The 22,994-nt window shown below is 44.7% G+C and overlaps 1 protein-coding gene across 2 annotated transcripts; it reads right to left on the bottom strand.

Moving 5' to 3' along the window:
* Positions 1 to 747: 747 nt before the first annotated feature.
* ZC3H12D (zinc finger CCCH-type containing 12D) lies at positions 748 to 22,973 on the bottom strand. 2 transcript variants are annotated; one of them, XM_039707469.1, is made up of 6 exons: positions 16,496 to 22,973; positions 12,130 to 12,569; positions 6,941 to 7,080; positions 5,704 to 5,938; positions 4,851 to 4,957; positions 748 to 4,172 (listed from the first exon to the last, which is right to left on the bottom strand). In XM_039707469.1, exons 2-6 carry the CDS (start codon positions 12,498 to 12,500, stop codon positions 3,244 to 3,246), a joined length of 1,782 nt encoding a protein of 593 aa, XP_039563403.1. In that variant the 5' UTR covers positions 12,501 to 12,569; positions 16,496 to 22,973; the 3' UTR covers positions 748 to 3,243. The 2 variants fall into 2 exon arrangements, with proteins under 2 accessions (XP_039563403.1, XP_039563402.1); XM_039707468.1 differs by lacking the exon at positions 16,496 to 22,973 and having other exon boundaries at positions 12,130 to 13,046.
* Between the last annotated feature and the right edge of the window lie 21 nt (positions 22,974 to 22,994).

Here is a 22,994-nt window from a genome sequence, read left to right as displayed (position 1 = left end):
GGCTGACCCAAGACTTCCCAGTGAAATATTTGTGTTTAGTTTCCCTAGCCCCTTGCAAGGGAGGGTGTCTCTGGCTTTCTGCCCTTTTGGGAAGGGCTGTGTGTAGAGAAAGTAAGAGGATTTTTTCTCTGGGTCTTTCTTTTTTTTTACCTTTTTTTTCTGACTTTTTTTTTCTTAAGATGAACTTGGCAACTCTGTAAATCTCCCTTGGGAAAGCAGCCCATCTCCCAGAAGATTGCTCTCAGTGCTTCCAGCTTCTTCTAAAAGAGTCTTGACAACCAAACAGCAAAGAACATCAAGGGCTTTCTGAGCCTGTTAAGATTTATGGGTTCATTTGCAACTTGGCAGCGAGAGCTGGCCTCAGATGCATCTCAGCAGAGACACCAAATAGCAACAACCTCTTACCCCCTGTCCAAGAGCTGCCGCCTCCTTTCTGTTCACAGCCCTTTCCCTTGCTCCAGGGGCTGACAAAGGCAAATAGAAATCCCTGCTCTGGAAAGTGCAAAAGGCCCTGCAGCAGGAGCTCCTGAGCCCCATGTGCTTGTGCTGTTGGAAACAGGGAAACACTCCCTGTTTTCCGTGGGCTCCTGGCCAGCAGCAGAGTTCCTCCCAGGCAGTGACACAACGCTGCTGCTGAGCTGCCCTTCCAACAAAATCCCCATGAGAACAAACCCTCTGGTGAGCACAAGAGCCAAGAGAAATCAAGTTCTGTTTAGCACCAAAGTCTGATTTATTTTCTCAGACACTTTCTCAGCAGAGTGCACATTCTATGTATTTTACAAAAAGATTCCTCAGTAAATATGACAGAAATTAAAAGGAAAAAAAATTAAACATTGAGAGGGTTTTGAGCAACCACCAAATTCCTGTGCATCCTCAAAGGAAAAGGAGAAAAGTTCATGCACATCTCCAGCAAGCCAAGGGCACCATGTAAAGGCAGTGTGCCAATTTTTCTATGGATTTTTAAATGCTTTGTGTATTGAAATATGTAACGTGCATGCCAGACATGAAAATTAATGTTGACATGTACAGTTACATCCTGCTCCTTTGCTGTGTGTGTGTTTTCTGAATGCTGCCATTTGGGACTTGCTTTGTTTCGGTGGAAGGTATTTTTCCACTCAGCATCACACTTTGTTTTTGTTTTCTGAGGGATATCGCAGAGAATTTTTTCCATAGTTTTGTTTAAAGTCAGCTTCTAATCCTTATGTAATATGTAGTGGTTATAAGCCATTCCAACAATCCATAAGACATATGGAAAATACTGTCACATTCTATGAACAGAAGTCATACCTCCAAAATCCAAACTGATGTTTCTTGGAGCCAACCACAGGGGCATAAGAAATTGAACAGACACAGTATACTTATTTTCTGCAGATTCTTCAAAAATCATCATCAAAAAAAAAAAAAAAAAAAAAAAAAAAAAAAACCAAAAAACCAAAAGCGGGTGGTGGTTTCCAGAGGGAAACAGGTAAAACTATCACAGCTTTCAAAAAATTAATAATTCATAAGTGATAATGTCACTACAGGTAAATTACTGCTACCTTTGCAAAAGCAACAGAATTCCAGCTTCTCATTGAGGACTGTGTTTAATTCCTGTCTGGAACTAACAACCCTGTACTTCAGAGAAATGGGATACTGCAGGGTCAGAGAGCTTGAAAATCCCACCTGAATGTTGAAGCATCAGTTCTAAGACAACTGGGGGAAAAAAACCCAAACAAAACCTAAACAAAACCACAACAAAAAACCCTCACCACCTAAGTAAAACCCAGAAAATAAAGACATTATTGAGAACAAAGTGTTATAGATGAACATTTTATAATGCGTTAAAACATTTTTAAAACATGTCATACTGACATACTTAAACTTTGGTATAATGCCAAAAACCCTTCAGGATCAACCTTCCTAATTGAATTGAACCTGAAGCATTTGGTGGAATAATGCAGAGATTAGCAGCTTTACAGCTTACTAAAAATCAAACATGTTCTAACAGAACAGAGTTTACTGTATAATTGCATTATGGGGCCACATTTGGTAATTAAGGGTTAAGTCAACAATAGGTTTCTTATTCAATACAGGAGAGACTTTTAAGCTGCTTTTTTTTTTTTTTAGCATCATCTGGACTTCTGGATTTTTTTAAATTACCAGCCCCGAGCCCTCAGTCTACACCAGGACTTGAATTGAAGATGACTTTCCTGATTTGATTTATGCTGTGTGCATCCCCTTTCTGAGAAATGTACCTGTGTCTTCCTTCAGGAGCTCTGGAGCACCTCCAGCCCCTCTGCCAGCGGTTCTGTGTGAGCTCAGCATTGCTTTAGAAGCACGAGATGCAGCTCTGAAAGCTCACTGGCAGCGGGTTGGGCTTGAACCAGGTGATGACAGGGACCCAGAGCTGCCTTCCAGCAGAGAGCACAGCCCCGTGCTGGGGGAACAGGCCAAATCCCCTTCTGTGCTGGCTGAGCAAGCACGGCTCTTTTATGGAAGTTGAAGCACAGGTTAGGACTCTAAAAACACATCGAGTGTTTTAGGGTGTTAATGAAAATCTGTGCCATCCTCAATCCAGGCACCAGTGAGGCTCAAATGCTGACAGCCAAGTAACCCTGAGCCCTCCTGTTCTCCTTCAGGGGAGGTGGAATGCAATCCCACTGCCGTGGATGACAGCTTTGCCTTGACTTGATGCTTATACCTGGAGCAGCTGTAATCCTTGCCACAACACCCTCTAAAAACAGTTAGTTAAGCCTCAGAATAGCATCTTCTTGCCCTGGGACTTGTGCTTTTTGGGAATGGTTTGCTCTGGAGGTTTCACAAGTTGCTGTGTCTTTGAATCATTAAAGTCCAACAGGCAATATCATAGAATCACAGAATTGTTTGAGTTGGAAAGGACATAAAAAATCCTGCAGTTTCAACACCCCTGCTGCCATGGGCAGGGACACCTTTCATCAGACCAGATTGTTCAGGACCCCATCCAACCTGGCCTTAAACACTTCCAGGGATGGGACATCCACAATTTCTCTGAGCAAGCTCTGTCTCACCACCCACACAATTAAGAATTGCATCCTGAAATCTAATCCAAACCTACCCTGTCTCAATTTGAAGCCATCCCCCTGTGTACTATCACTGGAGTTCCTGATTTAGAGTCCCTCTCTGGCTTCCTTGTAGACTCTCTTCTGATGCTGGAAGGTTTTTATGAGGTCTCCATGCAAACTTCTCTTCTGCAGGCTGAACAGTCCCAGCTCCCCGAGTTTGTCTTCATAGGGGAGGTGCTCCGGTCCCCTTATCCTGGATACTGGGGTACAAAGTCATGACCTGGCTCATCCCACCGTAAGGATAAGGGGAGCAGGGCTCCCTGTGCATGTTTATTTGCCGGGCAGAGGGTGGCCTTGCAGCGGGGGTGGGCCAGAAGTCCCTGTAAGAGGCATCGGGGTAAGCATGGGATTTCTGGAATAAGCCTGTTCCCTTGCTGGGCTCCAAGGACAAGGGCTGTCCCGGGGGCTGGCTGGGGATACAGGGCTGGGGCTGGGGCTGCCCGTACGGGGGAAGCCCGTGGGGGGACAGAGCCGTGCCCTGCGGCACAGGAGGGCGCTGGGTGTGCAGGGCCTGCTGGTGCCGAGCGCCGTGAGGGAAGCAGCTCCTGCGGCCTGCTCCGTGCCCGCCATGGCGCTCCTGGGCCCAGCCGCGCTCCGGGCACAGCCCGCCCTGCGCCCTGCCCTGGAAGGGACAGCGGGGACAGCCGGGGCACTCCAGGGCCTCGGGGTGATGAAGTGCGAGCAGCTTGTGCCTGAGGCCGTCCATGACCGCCGTGTCCCCAGAGGTGCACCAGGACCAGCCGCAGCCGTAGGTGTCCTCGCTGATGGACACTGCCGACATCTTCTCCAGGAGCGGCTCTGGCTGAGGCAAGCACTGCTCCAGCCGCAGCTCAGAGCCGGGACTGCTGGGCCAGGCCCGGAATGTCTGCTCCGAGCAGCTCCCCTGGGCCCTGCCTGGGCAGCGGGAAGGCCCGGAGCAGCCTCTGGCTGCCCGCAGAGCTCCTGGGCAGGCACCGCACGGTGAGCACTGGCCCCTCTCCTCCTCTTTCCCCTTTGTTTTGGCCCTGAGCTCATCAGCAACTGAAAGCTGAGCTTGATGCTGTCTCTCTGGATGGTAAAATTTGCATTTATTGCCATAGGTGCATTTTTTACCTGAAAGGATAAAAACAAATCAGACAGGAAGTTGTCACTAGCACCAACATCAATCCACGCACACATCACTTCTCCCCAGCACTGGGTGCGAGGAGCGCAGAAAAAAGAGGAAGTGCTATTTTCAAACTCAGTACGGTTGACTCCAGATTTAAATATTGCTGATATTAATAGCAGGGTGAAGCAGCAGTGAAAGGAAGTCTCTGCTATTTTGGAGGCATCTGATGTTCATGTTTCAGTTCCTGCACTCAGTGGGCTGGGAGGTCTGCTACCATGAAAGGTGGCTTTAAAAAATAGCATAGGGAATTTCCTCTAAGAAACTTGCATGTTTCTGGGGGGCTGTGGGGAGGGGAGAGAGGGAGAGTGTTTGGATGGCCATTCCCAAGTGCTGCAGCAGAATGCACCCCACCAAGTGAGAAGTGTGTGTGGGCAGGACAGTCAGCACAGCCACAGAGCCTGTGTGTGCTGTGTGCAGGAAAGGATGGAGGGGCCAGAAACATCTGCTGCCTCTGCTGAGGCTGGAGTCACTCAAGCAGGAGGGGGGAAAAGCATCACACCTTTGAGCAACCCCAACCCAAGTGCCTACCACACCAAGCAGGACAGCACGTGGCAGTGGCCCCTAGCCGAGGGAAAGCACTGCTGGGAAGCAGGAGACAGGTCACAGCATGGGGAGAAACTCACCGTAAGGGCAAGACTGCCATTTTTTCTCAGGAAGCACTGGCTTTTTGCTGAGGAAGTTACTTAAGGTGGGTCCATGCCGGCCTAATGGATCATCGGGAGGCATAAACCTGGAAAAGTAAAAAAAGCCATGGGTGTAAGCACATGTCTGTGCACACTGGATGTCTCAGTGAAGTGCATTTCCCCTGGACACCTCAGCTATTAGGAAACTGGGGAGAGAAGACAGGTTAGTATGAAGAGACTGAGAAGCACTCAGCTCAGCCTCGCAGGTGTGGTGGGAGAATGAAAACCTTCTCTCAGCAGGGATGATGAAGGGCCAGAGACCAGCTCCTTGTCTCTTCTAGCAAGCTACAACTGCAGAAACACAGGGAAAAGCCCTATTTTGTTGTGTAGGAGTATTAAAAATACTGCCAACCAGCCTCCTCTCATGGATTTAATTCTGCTTCTTACAGGAAATAGAAATTAGAATATACCAGTCCTTGGTTCAACATCACAAATTGGATTGGAAAGATGCAAAGCTGGTCACTGATGCTGCCATTCAAGGAGGAAAGTTCATAGAAGAGTGACATGGGAGGTTTTAAGGCCAAAGCTGAGGGAGTAGGACACTCAAGAAACAAGATAAGAAAAGCTGCAGTAAATTCCTTTCATAAAAAAGCTCGTGTGTTCTGCTACTGATGGGAGGCACTCTGATGCTGGAGATGACTTGGCCCATAATGTTTAAATTCTAAATTTATTTAATTTAATTTAAATAAATTTAAACATTGTGTTCTGCTACTGATGGGAGGCACTCTGATGCTGGAGGTGACTTGGCCTATAATGTTTAAATTCTAAATTGTATAACACCATCATCTCTTACCTGTTACTGACAAAAGAGTACATGAGCAGTCGCTGCTCAATGAACCATTTCCACTCGGGGTTCTCATTTTGGAGATCCCGGTAGTGGTCATTGGAAACAATGACTCCGTCCCTCTCATAAGCAACTTTCACTATGTAGCGATCGTCGTAGCAAACCACCCTCTTGCCTTTCACCTTCCGAGAGGGTGTGTACACCAGGATGGATTGCTTCTCCAGCTCCTCAAGGATGTGCTGGTCTGGTGGGAGGATTGGCAGAAGTAGATGAGGGATGCAAAAAATAAAAGAGAAACGAATTAATTAATTATGACCAGGTCTCAACCATCTGCTAGGAACCTACAGGAATCTAAAGATATTTCAGCACTTTAGGAAACTCATGGTCCAGTTTTCAAATGCAGTGATATCTGGTGGTTATTTGGCAATTTGAAAATGAGGTCTTTTACAAAGAGGTTTTACCTAACCTGTAAATTTTGAGACACCCTTTTTTTGATTTTTAAGTGTTATCTGTAAAAGAGTGCCTTGAATTCTACACCAGAGTCTGATACTGAATCCCTGCAGTGCCCTTTTTACCCTGCTAGATGCCAGAAGGCTCATAACCAGCCCTGATGGAAGCTTTACATGGAGATAAAATGTGTGTGATAAAATACATAAATAAACTTCTTTTGCTGCTGTTGAGGACACTCTGACCTCTTGCCATTCCTTCTCTGCAGGAAGGCAGACCTGCCTCATCTGCACACACCAAGCTGCTGGTACAAGGCTGGCTGACTTCCAGACAAACTATCATTCCCCACAAACTGAGTCTCACTCCCCCCCACAGATTTCTGCTGATGCATTTTCTTCTCCTGGAAGGGGAACCCATGCACCCTCTGTGTTGGGTAGCAGGCTGGCAGATAATAGTCATGCAGTAATGAACATCACTGTCTCCTGGCAGGCCTCAAAGGCTCCATAGACTCATTGAAAGCTGACAAACTCCTTCTTTAACTCAGCTTGGCAGCACCTTGTGCTTGTTAAGCAGAAGGTTTAAAGCAGTGTAACAAAGCCTTGTAAGCAGTTTTAGCTGCTAGCCAGGAGCACTGAATGGGGCAATGAATTAATGACTCATTTAAGTGAGGGAAGCCTGATACACAACTTGTACTGTGCTTGTCTTTACAGGAAAAACAACTGTACTGGGTTTCTCAACACCCCTCTGCCTCCAAACTGCTCCTAATGGCTGCCAAGTGACACCCAGGATGGTGACCTACCTGCAATGGGGCTCTCTTGTCGAGGGGGTTCCTTTCTCCAGAGTGGGACAAAAACCTTGATGTAAGTGTGCCCCCTCTCTCGAAACCAATCCACCGCCAGCTGGATCCCCCAGCAGGAGAACACCTCCTTGTTTCCATGACTGTAAAGAAAGAGAGAGGATGATGAGGCAAAGCTTTCATGAAGCTTAGAGTTCTCTTTAACTGAGCCAGTAATGAAAAGGCAAAATAAACAGCTTTTGTGTCATTCACCAGTTTCCAAGTAAACAACTGGCAGGGTGTTCTGGTGGGAGAGATCCAAACACCTCCTCCAGCAGAGCCAAAGATTTATATGAAACAGTTTGGATACTTAAAAACAGAGGTATCCTATCCCCCATTTCTGTGACCCAAACCTACTCCTTCCATCTGTATCTGGATGGACTTAAGTTCTAAAGTACCAACAAGATCTTAGGCCTTGTCAAACCCTTCATGGTCCTCGTGTGAATAAGGATTGAGGGGTGAGAGTTTCTTCCTGCACAAGCAGAAACCCATGAGGGTCCTGTGAGAAACAATATTGTGGGAATTTTCTTCTGTGGTAACAGGGCCATTGGAGATTTTAATGGCTGAAGTGGCTGCAGGTGTGATCACAGGGCACTCCACTGGGTGAAGAAAAACTGTAAGAGGCGGGATAGGAAATATAGAGAACCAAAAAAGGGACAAGACATCAGTGGAGATGGCTACAGGCACCTCAGGTCCACTTTTGTCTTGCTCTAGTTGATGGATCTTTTCTTCATTGCATAGAGAGGTAGGATAGCCCTAAGACAAGTGTTCTAGAAATGCCAGCAAGGTGGGTTCTGAAGAATTCAATACGCAGCATAAGACAGAAAATAACCTCAAGGAAAACAGCTGGGGGTGACATCCTTCTAAATGTCCCACCTTCCCTCAAAGTTCCTGCTACTTGGCATTCACTTTTTGAAAATTTTTGAAAATTATAGCTAATAGTAAATACTTTTTTACTATATTCTAATTTTACAGTGTATGTATAAAGGAAGATAGTTTATTAATTACCTCTGCACAAGGAAAGTAAAATTTAAAAATTAATTAATTAAATTAATTAATTTTAATTTAATTTGTACCCAAAGTCCTAAGTGGATAAATGCCTTCACAGTATCTACAGAATACTCATCATCATGCTTTGACCTTTCTGCATAATATTGCCAGTCTGACTCAGGCTTTCATCACTGCAAAAATCCCTTGTGAACGACTCCTGGCTGCTACACCCACCTGCACTGACAGACCAGCCAAGGGTGATGCCACAGTCTTACATGAATCTCCCACCACCCTCCCAGGGATTCATCTCTAGGATCTGTCTACACAGCCTCATAAGCAAAGCTCTGGTTTACACCCAATAAAAGTTTCTGTCCTGAAATGGTGACCACACAAGAAAAATAGCACAATTTGTAGGAAGAAACCTGGCTGACTATTAAGGGTTAGCAAGGCAATAGGAAGTCATTCAAAACCTTCAGCAATAATAAATGGTCTGATGTGCTTGACATATCTATTTTAGAACAGCTGTTTTGTTTTGTTTTAAAGGATAGGATCTTTCCAGGATATTCATAACATCATCTGGACTGTTGAATTGGAAGTTTGAGTGACTTTTTCAGATAATTGCCTTTAAAAGTCAGTCCAGGTACATGTTTGATGCCACGACTCAAAGTTCAGCAACATCTTTCTTAAATATTGGCTATTTGTATATATAAAATCCTGTGCAGAAAGTAAAGAACTCAAGCACAAGTGGGTCAGCCAAAAGGCTGAGTGGAACAAGGAAGGTGAGGCACCTGGAACTGCTCCTGAGCATTATCACCTAATCCAGCTGCTGCTACACTGCTATAGCCAGCCCCGTGGTCACCTGAACGAGTCTGTACATGTGTGGGAGCTGCACATCCCCACGGAACACCAGTGACTGCTGTGCCATGGAGCAGGGCCCTCGGAGCTCCCCATCCTCCCTGTGTGGTCACAGACTGGCTCCTGCCAGTCACCTTTCCCAAGCAGCCCCAGAGGCCATGGACCATAACCCATCCATGAGCTGCCAGAACTCAGCCTCATCTCTGCCTTTTGCCAGCAACAGGGCACACTGCACTGGGCCACAGACCTGCAGGGCCCATCTCTCAGAAAATGGAGCAGCAGTTTGGCATCTCTGTCACTCCAGAAGATAATCCATCATTAGCATCCTTTGTAAATTGTGCCATTCCAACTCCTTTGAGAGGTAGTTTAGGCAAACCAGCTTCTTTTGAAAACTGCAAATGGTCCCGTCTCCACGTGGTCATGATGCAACATCAGCCAAAGAAGCTTTGGCTGAAAGGCCTAGGAATAGGCCTCTGTAGCTACCACAGCTTTAAAATTAGGTATAAGTGCAAGCACTAGAGGAGATAGCAGCCTCTTCAGAGTGCAGTGAATATGGTTATGACACTTCCCTTTTTCTATTAATACAACTCCATTTATTTTTTCCACCAGCCTTGCTAAACTTCCCATGGATAGGCTGGCAGCTGGCGAAATTTCTTGTTACACTGATGGAAACACCAAGTGTACTCAGATGCTTGATGAGTGAGACTGGCAAGGCAAGGTTATTTTCCATTCAGCTTCTCTGTGTAGGCTGACTGATGGTTGGAGACTGCCAAGGCAGTTGCTTTATTACCCTGGGGCATATTCCTCCTTTTCAAAACCTTGCATTCTACAGTGGGCCCTCAATGCCATCTCCAAAACGCTCCAGAAACAGCAATCCTAAGATATAAGTATAAATGCTTGAGATATTTTTCTCCACACAGACAACTGCCACTTGAAGCTCTAACTTCTTGATTGTTTCATTCCTAAACTGCTGCTTCTGCTGCACTTTTATAATTGTTGGTATGAATGATGATGGAGTTTTCTCCAGTAAAGGAACCTACCATCCCTTTCACCTAACATCTGCAAACAGTCCTTCTCTGTCAGTCAGCAGTAAACCAGAAAAATTAAAGCAAGGATACTGAAAGCACCGATCAGGCCTACGCCATTAGTGTTATGTACATGATGGTAATTCGTGCTGACAAGAAAAAAAAAAAATATATATATATATATATAAGAATAAAATATAAAACCTTGAAATCCCACCAGCAAGAGAGAAGAGGATTGCTTCACAGGGTGGTGGAACCGCAGCTGGCAGCTGAGAAGGAGGTGTGTCATTAACACACAAAATGTTCCTAGCCAGCACAGGAGAGGGGCGTTCTCACTGGCATGAACGAGAGAATGCCCAGCGATGATGGCCCATGGAGAAATCCACCTCAGCTAGACAGGACCATCAAGGACATACATCTGAATGCGGGATTCCGGAACCGAGGAGCAGATACACATCAATTCCAGAATGAGGCTTTGTCCAGCACAGGACAGAGAACAGAGGAAACATGAATATGAAGAACCCAGAGGAAAGACAAAGGGACTCCGCCATGGGCAAGAAAAAGAATATAAAACTTGGACTCCGCCAAGTGCCATTTGTGAACAGAGGGGATTAGATGTGATAGAGGCTGGATCTGAGTTCACCTGAGTTCCTGGGGTCGGTGCTGCCTTGGATTGTTGGTGGTCAGGACTGTATATCAGTCATGAATGAATTTCATTTTTATTTTTATTAAATTGGCTGGATCAGTTTTTACCCATAACAATTAGCAAAGCAAATGCCATTCAGCACCACTTCGAAAGGCATCCAGGACAGGAAAGCTGCTGTACACTTTCAGTACCTACTGAACTGACAAGCTCAATAGTCTCCTCCATCATCCAACAGACTCATTATCAAGACAGAGGTTGGAATGTCTGAGAAGAGCTGTAAAACCTTTGCCTTTCTGAAACTTAAAGCTGCTGTGCCAGGAGAGCTGAGAACAGAGCCCATGGCCCACCGTGGGTAATACTGACCCCAGCACAAGGACAGGGCGGGTGATCAGCTCAGCCACACTGCCTGAGTGGGTGCTCAGTTCTTTTGCAGAGAGGCAAGAAAGACACCCTGAGGAAGGGCTTGGGTGAAGAGGCAAAGCAGGGCAGGAGATGCTAACACCTGGCTACCAAGCTCATGGCTGAGCCAAGGCAAAACAATTTTGCCGTGTTGTGTATTTTCTGCTCCTCATGAGCTCCCTTTAGCAGGGAACCTGTTGGTTTTCTCTGGGATTTCTCCCTCCACCCACAAGATGGCATAATTTGCTTAGTCTCCGGTTGCTCTGGATGTGCTTGGCCACTTTTCTCTCTAACCAGAGAGGATATGGTCACATTTCATCTCACAAGATGGCTAACAGAAGGAGTTAGCCCTCCTTTTCCCTGTCCCAGCCTGCAGGGATGGGTTTGGCCCTGCTGAGTGGACAGGGAAGTTAACAGAGAAAACAGATGGATAGCCAGTGCATCCTGCACTCTTGGCTCCCTAGTGCTTGGATAAACAGAGGCGAACTCACTGCTGTCTTGGGACATGCCAGGCTCCCCATCTGTAAGAGCACGTTCACAGTGCAAGGGCTGTGCTCAGGAAATGTAATTGGCCAGCATGGGTTGATGCGACATTTCCCAGAACAGAATGACTAAGGAGGAAATGAATCTCTTCAATACAAGTCAACTATCAATTCCCTGATATTTACCTAAAACGGAAGCCAAATCGAAAACCAACAAAAATTATACAAGCTGGGAAATATTCCCATTTTGTATTATTTTTGTTGGTTTTCGATTTGACTTCTGTTTACTCTTGGAGTTTACTTGCAAGACAAAGCAGTAAAACTGTGATATTGTTAGAAACCACAGTCACCTGACTTTATTTTCCCTCCCTTAGATTGACTGGGTGGTCTGACTATCTGTTCATCAGATTTTCCCTGGAAACATCTCAGGTTTAGAAAACCTAGGTACCTTTGGAAAGGTAATTTACTGGTGAGCTCCAAGAGAGAGACACTGCCACAAACAGTTGGCAGAGGTTCCCTTATAGAAGGTCAGAATGCAGAGCAAGCCAGCAATTGCATGTGAAGTGCATATTCATGGGCATCAAGACAGCAGGTCCTTAAAATCTGTGCATCAGCCAAAGAACAGGAATGAGCAATTGTTCATACATCAAAAGCATCAATGCCCCTCTCACCTGAAGGAAAAACACACTTCAAGCCATCAGTTTTAAAAGTCAAAACTCCAGAGGAAGAGAGATGGCTTTCAGGAAACGAGCTTACCTCATTGCAACATTGCTGCCATCGATCACAATGGGCCTCAGGGAATCAGAAGAATCACTTTCATCTTCTCCAAGCCACTTCGGCCCCGGTGAGGGGCTGCAAGATCCTCGGGGAACCAGCATCAGTTGGGAAGGCTGAGCCTGGTTTTCCAGAGCCTGAGGTCTGCTCCCCATCCGAATCAGCTCTTTCAGCACATCATCCTCCAGGGCCTCTTGGCCCAGGTTCTCCAGCACTTTGCAGATGTCCTGCTTACCATAGCCCAGCTTGCAGAAAAAATCCATCTTGCTCTGGTGCGCTTCCACCCCTGCTGCAGAAACTTTTCTGGAGTGTGGTGGTGCTGCTTTGCTAGGAATCGAACTGGCCAGTGCCATTTTAGCAAGAATTTATGTTCCTTTAAGCCTGATGATCCTGTCTTCCCAGCTGTGTCCCACAGGCATCAGCTTCATGGAGGGAAAGATTAGCAACAACAAAACACAAGCATTAAGGAAGAACATGCAATCATCTCAGTTCTTTACCTAGTGCACAGCGGAGACCAGATTAGCTGTCTTCTCTCTAAGGAGAGTGTCCTGTCTTCTCTCAGCACTAAAGCATTTTTCTGGTCCGCTCTTAACTATAAAAGCACCAGAGTGTCCCATGCAATGTTCGTCACTCTGCAAACATTATGTCAGACAGGTGTCACTTTACTTGGTGAGCTATGCCAGGCTGCCTGTACGCAGACAGGCTGCATGCGTGAGCTGGTTCTTCAGACTTATCTCACAGGAAATGACACAAAGGGGATTTTCAATTTGCTGTGTGGCTTCTCAGCCCGAGATAAATATCTGTCAAGTTTTACTGGACAGGCTCAGGTGCCATAGCAACTTAACAAGCATTGCAAATTTCATCCAGTAATTTAAGGAAACATGCGAAGTATCTGGAAACAGATTTATTTTTATAGTTTTCTCTTTCCTACTATGTATCTGTCTGTGTGTATACGGACATAAATTCTGAAATTCGGTCACTCATCAGTTCTAATGATGCCTGACTACTCTTTTCCTGTTACTTGCTATTTTGGTGAGGGCTTTTATTTTCAGAGAAGCAGCTTGTTTTTTTGAAAGCTGTCAGGATGGTGCCTTGAAGCAGGTGATCCAGAAAGTGGTTTCAATTTCGCTTACGTTTATTGTCAAGGTAATTCAGAAATGAGTGTGCAAAAGTAGCAAAAAAGCTACTTCATATTCTCAGAACAGCACCACGTACATTTCTGGTCTACCCAGTGAATGAAGGGGATGGGCAGCACAGTCAGGGATACCCAGAGCTGCCCAAGCCCAACAAGCATGACACAGGAGAACATACAGGGTGACCACTCATCTGTCAAGCCAAACGCCTTCAGTCACTGTTGGCTTGCTTGCACTGAAGCATCTCTTGCCACATCGCTGCAATTATTGGTGCTACCTGGTTGAAAGCTGTGGCTGGTTCTTTTACCCACATGAGGGATGTAAGGGTGGCCATCTTCCCTTTGCTGACTGCACTCAAATGCAGAATTAGCTGACCAAACAACCCCCTCCCTGCTGAGCCCAGAGCCAGAGCCACATCCCACCCTCCAGCTCCCCTTCCCAGCCTGCCAGCACTCCCTGCCTAGCAGTGGGCCACCCTGGGAGCCAGAAGCTGACACCATGTGGAAGAAGGCAGGGAGGTGCTGGAAACAAGCAGCTGGGAGAGGATTCAGAGTGAAGCTCCCCCCCAAGGCATAAAAGCCTTCTCAGGCTCTGGGGAAGAAATCCACACTGGGTTCAGGTAATTTAAAACTGATTAGTTCGGCAGGGAAAACATGATAATTAGTTATAATTTCACCTTGTGAAACTTTGATCTTTACTTTTCTATGTGGCTTTATAAATTTCAGGTATTCTATGGGAGAAATCTGGCACTTAGTTAAAAATTACAAACAGCATCAGTAAAAAAACCACATACTTTAAATATGTCATACTTGTAAGGGGAAAAGAGTTAGCATGTGTATTTTTCCATCTAAACTAAAGCATTGCTTATTTTAGTCAGTGACTGTTTTCTTCACCATGCACTCTGTAACAATTTTTACATCTAATCCTTGTTTTTAATTAATTGACTAAAGATTAAAGTGAAAATGCTTTTTCATGAATGAAATGTGTTCTCATCTTAGGAACAGCTACCGTCTGAGCTGAAATACATTGATATAACCAAATAAAGCAGAAGCAGCCATATCTGGGCTAGCACCACAGTAAAACCTGCTTCCAGGTATGGAATTAGTGGCTCCAAACACTTAAAGTTTGCTACTTCATTTTTTTAAAATGCCTAGACTTTTAAAAATAAATTACTGCTAATTAAAACTTTTCTTGGTATAGCTTCAGTTAAAAAAGAAAATATTTACCACATATTTTAATTATCATTACTATTATTTTCAAACTTGTACTTCTGTCTACTCTGATGCTTTTTTTCTTCTTTTTTTCTTTTTTTTTTATTTTTTAGCTCCCCCTTATCTTTTACTATCAGAACAATTTCCCATGTTAGCATCACACTGTGTTGCATGGATGTTTGTCCTGGATTTCACCTGAAATTAGGTTTGATTCAATCCTGTAGAATTTTACCTGCTGCAGAGGGGGCAGAGGCCACGTCTGCCTTGCAACCTCCAACACACATGAGCAGGTGCTGGATGGAAGTTGTTCACCACAACACTTTCATAGCTCCATCCCAGGCAGCACCAAGCCCATGGTCCATGTCTGCACACTTTGCTTTCTTTTGCAAGGAAGCAAAGTGTGCAGACTTGTGTGCAAGCAGTGACTCCCTTTGGCTTGGTGAGCAGGGGAAGTGCTGAGCTCCGATGGCTGCCTGGGCTTGATGTGATGCAGTGTCAGCCACCAGCAGCAGTGTGGTAATTCTGCAAAGTTAACCACTGGATTTCTGCTGCAGTGTGGCCAAACATCACAAATGGGTGATACAGGCACTGAAGGGTTTTCACCACAGAGAGAATAATTTGGAAAAACTGAGATGGAAGCCTTGGTCACAGAAAAAACTGAGGTCACCCTTCTCAAGGGGGAATTAAAGGGCAATAAAATCCCTGGCTTACACATTAGTAAACAGTCAGCAGTGTGCCCAAGTCCAGCAGGTCAGCTGGCTGCTTATAACCAGCATAAAAAACATGACAAGAGGAGAAACTGTGTATCACAGAGTCCAGCTTTTACTATCACAAACAGGTTGTGAAATTCCATTTATAAACTTTATGACCTTCATTTGCAAACTGCCTAGATTTCCTCCTGCCACTTTCCTCCCTTCATCTCACCTGATCCCACTGGAATCTGTTTTTGTTTTCATTCCACTGAAAGCCAAAGTCTTCTCATTTCATAGAATAATTTATCCACAGATAATGGTGAGCCCATCCTATGTTCTAGCTTAAAAAGCACTCTCTCTGTGTTGTTGTGACTCCTCTTACAGATACACACACACACACACAGAAGAAATGGCTTCAGTCAGATTTCCAAAATTCTATTTCAGTCTTAACATTTTAGAAGGTTAATATTTCAATGAGTACTTTTGACCAAAAAAATCAAAAAACCTCTTCTGTTTTTCTGCCTTTGGTATATTTTGACAGATTTTTAAGATTAGAACTTTATAAATGAGAACATTTTCCAAAGAAGTGGTGGTAACTACTACATCTCAAATGACTTTAAAGAATAATTTTTCTTTCCACCAGGTGTTTGCTCCTCTTCCAACCAGTCAGAGCAGCACCTCCAGCAGCCTCAGGCCATAGAACCACAATAAAGACCAGCTGGACTCACAGGGCTCTTCAAAGCCCCCTCAAAGGCCTGTTCTGCCCAAGCAGAGGCAGAGGGGACACAGCCTCAGACAGACCTGGCACTGGTCAAGGCAGAGCAGGATAAGGTTCATGTGTATGCCAAGCAGCACAAGAAGCACAGCTACAGCTCCCTGCCACTCACGTTGTTTTGCCCCTCACGTCTCGGGGCTGGACCACTTCACCCCTGAGAATGACACTGCAAACCACCTAAGACTGACAGCCCATTTGAGCCCTGCCATGTGGTGGGGCTGCTCCACACAGCAGTAAGTAAGAAAAAAAAAGTAAGAATCCCTGAGAATGACACTGCAAACCACCTAAGACTGACAGCCCATTTGAGCCCTGCCATGTGGTGGGGCTGCTCTACCTTCACAAAAGTAAGAATTTCTATTTTCACAAATGAAAGATGCACATAACTCTTCATAAACTCGTCAGAGTAACACCAGACACTAAGAAAAGATCTGCCTCTTTCTTCCCCACCTTCCCTGATCTGTTTGCTAAAAATAATAAAGCCAAACTCCCCAGGAGCAAGCTGTCCCCACAGGTAACCCCTCTTGCTCTGCACCTTACCTGGCAGCTGTTCTCTCTGTGGCCCAGCAGTCTTGTCCCACCATCCCCAGCCAGAAGCTGGATTCAGAGCAGTACCAGGCTCACGAGGAAGTCACCAGCTTGTATTTAGAGGTAAGGCTGATGTCAACTGAGGCAAATAAGTGCAGTGGGCAGAACTCATTTTATAGGAAGATTTTACTTCCTCATTTGGCGGGCCATGCTCTCATATAACCATAGTTTGATAAACTTTCACTTCATTTTTCAAAAGGAAAAAAAATAAAAGTGGTTCCTAACACATCTCTGTTCTGAGTCACGGGCAAAAATTAGTCAGACTCACTCCAGCAGGGATGCAGAACATTGGGCAGTGAGAACATTTCATATGAATTCTGGGTCAAGTGAAAAATTTTCCACCAGGGTTGCTGTACAAGTTAGCGCAGACTCATTCCCATACATCTGGCAAATTTCTGACCTCCAGGAAAATGTGGAAAAAAATACTTTTTGCTTAGCACCTGATACTGCAAAGCCTCATTTAAACATTTCCATGTCTGAAGGAACCTGTTCTGGGACACTACAATGAAACATCAAAATCCAAACAACCCCCTTTAGCCTGATGGTGCCTCAATTGAAAGACAGCTTCAGAGATGCTCAGCCTGTCCACAGCAAAGTCTGACAGGCACTTCTTCATGGAAACCTGAGGTTTCCTCTGCTTTTTCATTACCTTGCTGCGAAGAAATACACCCCAAATCCAATTTTAAGCAGCAAGAAGGGTTTGAGACTCTAAGAGGGGCCAACCTCTGGGACCTTTCGGATGCGTTAGATAGCTCTTGCATGTGCAGTGCCCCCTGCCCTGAGGGATGACTGGGGTGCTGTGCTGTGGAAGGAGAGAGCCTCTGCCGCTGTCAGAAGGCAACACAACCAGAGCAGGGCTGACCTTTCCCAGTCAGGAATCCCACTACCTGCATACTTTGTGGGAGTAAGCAGGGTGGCCAAACCCTTTGTAGTGCTATCCTGTTTATCCCAAAGAGTGTTTGCTGGTTGCTGCAAGCCTCACCATCACCTTTTCCTAGTGATGATTACACCTTTACATCACACCCAGAATCCTGGAAACTCTGTGAGCCAGGATGCCCTGCTGCTGTGTAAAGCAGTGCTCAGGCAGTAACAGGATAAAGGGGCAGGACACAGCCTCCTCCCTCCTACCTCTGGCACAACACTTCCTCTAATCCACAAAGCTGGGCAGGTTGAGGCTACAGAAACAGGGAAGTGCTCCTAGAGCCACAACTAAAGAAACATGTTAGCTCCCTGCTGCCCAGAACAGCTGTGAGAGCACAACAGCCTTTGACTCCTCACTCCTTGGACTCAGAATCACAGCATGAACTAAGCTGGAAAAGACCTTTGAAATCATCAAGTCCAGCCTAAACTCCAAACACCCCTGGAGAGAAGGGATCTTCTCTTCTCCATTTAAGCTTTTACATCGCCCCACACCTTGTCACAAGACCACCACATAGCAGTACTACTGGAAAGAAAGTTGCTGCATTATTTATAACCCAGGCAGGGTTAAATAAAACAGAGCAAAGAACACTACATTGTGTGGTGTTGTTTTAACCCCTACTTCTCAGTGAAATGGAGGTTTTACTACCTAAACAGGAACAAACCAGAGATTATAAAAAGAAAAGAGAAGTCAATTAGATAAAAGAAAAAAGAAATCTCATTTCTACTGAAATGACCATGCCCATCTACTGTAAAAAGCCATGAGCAAAAACCACTTCTACATCATTCAAATTGTATGCAGCCAGGAAGACCCTCAGCAATTCCTGAAACCTGTCTACCTAGTGATCACCAGCTACCAGAGAGAAGACCATGAGAAATAAATAAAAAATATTTTTCAGATGGCCTCACACCTCTTCGCTCACCAGCACAGATACACGTTTGAGCACCAAAGGCTGTGGTTTTATAGACATTTCCTTTCTCTGCTGTGCTGTCTTATGCTGACAAGCATGCTGAGTTTTCCCAGCACAGATTTATTGCTGCTCAAGGCCATTATTATGCTCAAGAGGGAAAGAGCTGCAGTAGGAGAAGTTTTCAGAGGGGAAGATCTCCCCACTAATTGATGTTTCAGTGCTGAGGACTGAGGATTTACTGGTTTGTGAAACAACAAGACCTTCACCAGAAAGAATCCTGCCAACCTCAAAGTGGGGCAGCCTTCTTGTGGCAGCTCCTAGAGGCTACAGAGTCGGCCAAGCATGACTTTGAAGAAGCCACCCTGTGCAAAAACACCTTCCTGATGGTGTTAGACTCCTGCATGGAAAAACCACTCTTTTGAAACTGATTCTGTGAAACACCTCAGGTGTTTTGGTCTACACACCTCAGTGAGGTATTTGCTTTGCTAAAGGAAACAGTCACTATTGCATCAGCAAAAGAGAAAAGCATTATCACCTTCTTCCTCATCTGAAAAACTCACCTGCTGTGTACCAAACAAACATGTGGCCACAGTAACAGAGTGAAAGTTCTTTGGCCCTTAACCAGCAGAACAGTCAGAATAAAGCAAGTGCTAAATCAAACGTAGGTCTATTGCCAGGAATATTTTTAATAATTGCGGAACTAATATATTCTCCATCCTGCCTCAAGCGAGAGTATTTCCCTACTCCCTTCAGGAAGGCTCAGATCAGACCCTCAAGCCAAGCTTTCTCAACAGTATAAACTATGTTCCTGATTTTAATTTTTTTACTATTAGGTGAAATCTGGATGTTTTCTGCCAGTGAAATTCTTTCCCTGTTGGAGACACTGAAAATTTTGACTTGGAGACAGGTGCTCACCCAAAAGCCTACATCACTAAGTTCGCAGGTCCTACCAGAGTACCAGCTCAGCTCCTGACAGGCAATCCTGTATTTACACAGGCAGAAAGCCACTATCTTTAGAAGAGGTATTTCTACATGCTTTCCAAAATGACCACCTTTCCTACTTCCTCAAAACTATGCCACTGTAGCAAGCACTCCATCTGACCACAGAACAGAGAGAACAAAAATCAGGAAAACCAATTTCAATAATGCAAACAATGGTAACTTCTCGGAAAATTGCAACCCCATCCATAACGTCTGATGTAGCAGGATCCCTACTTGACTGGCCAAAAAGATCTATTTTTCCTCCTTTTATATAACAAGATACTGCTATGACTCAAGTTGTTTTCCACTGGGCTTAAAATAAAAAAGTACCTTTTACAGAGTCAGAAAGTCCCAAACAAGTTTCAAGTTCAAAAGTTTACTGTCGTTCAGGTTAAGATTTCAGAAGGCTCTTGGAACTCTCTTTCAGCTTCAATGATTTATTGTAAGCTCTCAAGACCTAAACCAACACACAGTTTGCTGGTACCTTTTAACACAGCCACCACATTTAACCAAGGTGATACTGGCTTGCTCAATGAGAAAATGCACATCCCATCAGTGGCCAGACCAAGCATTTTTCACAAAAATACCGCCCTGAAGCAAGTATTTACATAAATCTGACTGTAATTTAACATTTTTCAATTGTTTGCACCTCCTCTGTGTGCAACAGGTGACTAGCAGAAAAGGAGAGACATTACCCACGCTCCAGGAAGCTTACAAGCAAAACCTGTAATCCTGTTGCCAACAACATACAAGTTTTACATGAAAAAAATCAGGCTACAGGAGGGTGAGATGGACAAAGATAGCAGCAGTAGGATCAGAAATTGTTCTAAACTTCTTAGAAATTTTAAAATGCTTGTCCAAAACTAACAGATGAAGGGAGTAGGGGAGAATTTGGTTTGGTCTGCTTGTGTGGTTGTTAGGGTTGGGTGTGGTTTTGACAAGCGGAAGGAAGCAGGTAGAGCTTTATCTCCAGAGAGTACAGGGGTTACCACGACTGGGTTTGGGTAACTCCCATCCTGCAATGTCAACCCCTTGGATACAACATTTATGCTACTTCCAGTGGCTTGTGTCATGTCCATGGGATTAGAGATCTCTGTTGCAACCTACCCTCCTGCCACTTGCCTCTAGTGCTCTGCCACCAGGTCCTATTCATAACATGGTTTTGGCCAAGTCCACTCCAAGTCTTGGACTCAAACTCAAGGGATCTACCAAGAACTAAAGAAACTACAACACATGACAGCAAAATAGTCACAAACTTACTCAAATCTACAGAATAAAACAGTTTAGAGTCTACACCACGTTTTTAAACTGTTGTAGGTAAAGAATCAAATAGAAAACTCTGAGGAGCTGGTTTTTAAGCCTTTAACCACTGAAAAAAAAGAATCCTAAAGCATGAGGTGTTCCCCTTCAAACAAACATCAGCTAAGTCAAAGTGAAGAAGGTGATGCTTCTGCTACACTTTCAATGCTATTTTCAACATTATAGAACAAGGTGGGTTTTTTGGTTGTTTTTCAACTACCACAAGCACTAAAGGTCAATAGCAAAACTGAGGTTGGAGAAAGCATTGACGAAAAGGAAATGACAGGGAAGTGTGTCTTCTCATTAGATTAGAACAAGTCAAAGTCAACTCTTCAGCTCCCAGATAATAAAGTCCTGTCCACTCCAACACCTCTGGCTGGACAGGCACGGCAGGAAATGTTTGTGGTTTCAGCTTGTTCGTGCCATTTCCAGAAGAACCACATGTATTTCCAATGACAGGAAGAGTAAATCCCATCTAACCCAGAGTGCTCTGCTGTCTATGTGCCAGGTGAACTGCGATCCCTCCAGTGCCAGCAGACTAGCCTAGAAATGCAGCCCTAAAATTAAGTACTTGCCTCCAAATTGGGAGCTTTTATAATGCCATTTAATCACCTATTAATGCCACCTTATTTTTGAACATCCACATTTGAAAGATTCCTCTTAAAAAAAGATAAACAGGTAATTTCACTAATCTGAAGATACTGTGCATTTTTAACAGCACCAAGGCATACTGAAAATCAGAAACTTGAAACCTTTTGAATGTACTGATTTTTTTAACCCTTAGTTCTGAAGATGCTTTGCCAACAACGAAAATGCACTCTTTACTTCTGTATACAACTCATTTAAACTTAGTTCTTAAGTATTTACCTCTTGCAAAGAAAAGAAAAGCCATTTCTGCTGCAGAAAAGTGAGCACATTGACCTGAAATAGGGTGTTTGTTTCTAAATATTGGTAAGTTTTGTATGTCCCACAGGTGGTTGAAGACTAGCTGCAGCCTAGGAATGGCTGCTGAAACTCTTTGTGATGTTAAGTCACAACTCTCCATTAAGAGGACCTCTGATGTTCAGCAAGAATCCAGCATTCTCCCCAGATGGGAGCTTTAGTTTGTTTCTGTGATTGCCATTTCCTAAAGAAAGCAAGAATGCAATTTTCTCACTATCTCCACACCCTTGTCAAATCTGGCCAGTGTTTCTCCCAAGTTAAAAATGTCATGTGGAGAAGGACAGAAGGACTGAGAACAGTATGACAGTGCAATCCTTGTTTCTTTAACAGAGGAGGCCAAGAGCAGGAGGAGCTTGAGACAACCTACTGCCTCCACAGCACTATTCCAATGGCACCATAACCTGACCTAGTATAGTTCCTTGGAATCTTGTTATGCCCAGATGGAAGGCAGACATTTTCTTGACAGAACAGTGAGCAGTCCTCAGCCCTAGATTCCCCAGGAGACTTCCAGGAACAGGCTTCCTGTTTACCTCTCCTCTGGGACAGAGGGCTCTTGCTCAGACTCTGCAAGAATGGCACCAGCCCCTGTAGGGTCTCAGGCAGTTAGAAATGTTTTGCCAGGAGACAGTTGTGGAAGCCTTGGATTTCCAGTTCTATGCTTTGAAGGACACAAAAGTAAGAGATTCATCAAAAGGCAGCTTCTTAGCAAAGTACACTTCCTGTTCTTGGTGAAGCCCACTTTAAGTCCTGGACTTAAAGTGGGCACTCAAGCTCAAGACTACAAAGAACTAAAGGAACTATAACGTGTGACATCAAAATAGGTCTCAAACGTACTCAAATCCATAGAATAAACCAACTAGGATTCCACATTCACATTTTTAAGCTGTTGCAAATAAAGGAATCCAACAGAAAACTCTGAGGAGCTGGTTTCTAAGCCTTCAACTAATGAACAAAGAACCTCAAAGCATGAGGCATTCCCCTTCAAACAGGTCTCAGATATCTCAAAGTGAAGAAGCCGATGCTTCTGCTACAGCATTTTCTATGTTATTTTCAACATTACAGGAAGGTGGGGTTTTTATGTTCTGTTTTCTAATTACCACAAGCACCAAAGATGTTGGACTCCAGCTTTGTTTTTAACAAAGCAAAGACAGGGCAGATGCTGCTGGAAAGCACATTCCTGTATTGAATACCCTCAGTATCCCTGCTCAGCTTAGGTCCAGAGATTACAGCCATCCCGCCTGGCCTGCCAGGTCAGAATTTTCTGCCATGGGATAGTTTCAGCTGATTATGTTCCTTAAATATCTGCCTTCCCATAGAATCAGTAAGAATTCTCTCTCTTCACAGTCCACTGAAATACTCTATCCAGGCACAAGCACTCCAGGGCAGAGCAATTTGCAGCA

This window comes from Passer montanus, unplaced genomic scaffold (assembly GCF_014805655.1).
Source record: "Passer montanus isolate IOZ18808 unplaced genomic scaffold, ASM1480565v1 scaffold2, whole genome shotgun sequence".
Lineage (NCBI taxonomy): Eukaryota > Metazoa > Chordata > Aves > Passeriformes > Passeridae > Passer > Passer montanus.
This window is presented reverse-complemented; position numbering and strand designations above follow the sequence as displayed.

What these genes read in the sequence shown, in the direction of transcription:
- ZC3H12D (XM_039707469.1), bottom strand. Translation starts at nt 12,500, where the DNA reads ATGGCACTGGCCAGTTCGATTCCTAGCAAAGCAGCACCACCACACTCC. An exon ending in GGCAGCAATGTTGCAATGAG is followed by an intron (nt 7,081 to 12,129) that starts GTAAGCTCGTTT and finishes CTTTCTTTACAG; the next exon opens with TCATGGAAACAAGGAGGTGT. An exon ending in ATGGCAGTCTTGCCCTTACG is followed by an intron (nt 4,173 to 4,850) that starts GTGAGTTTCTCC and finishes TTATCCTTTCAG; the next exon opens with GTAAAAAATGCACCTATGGC.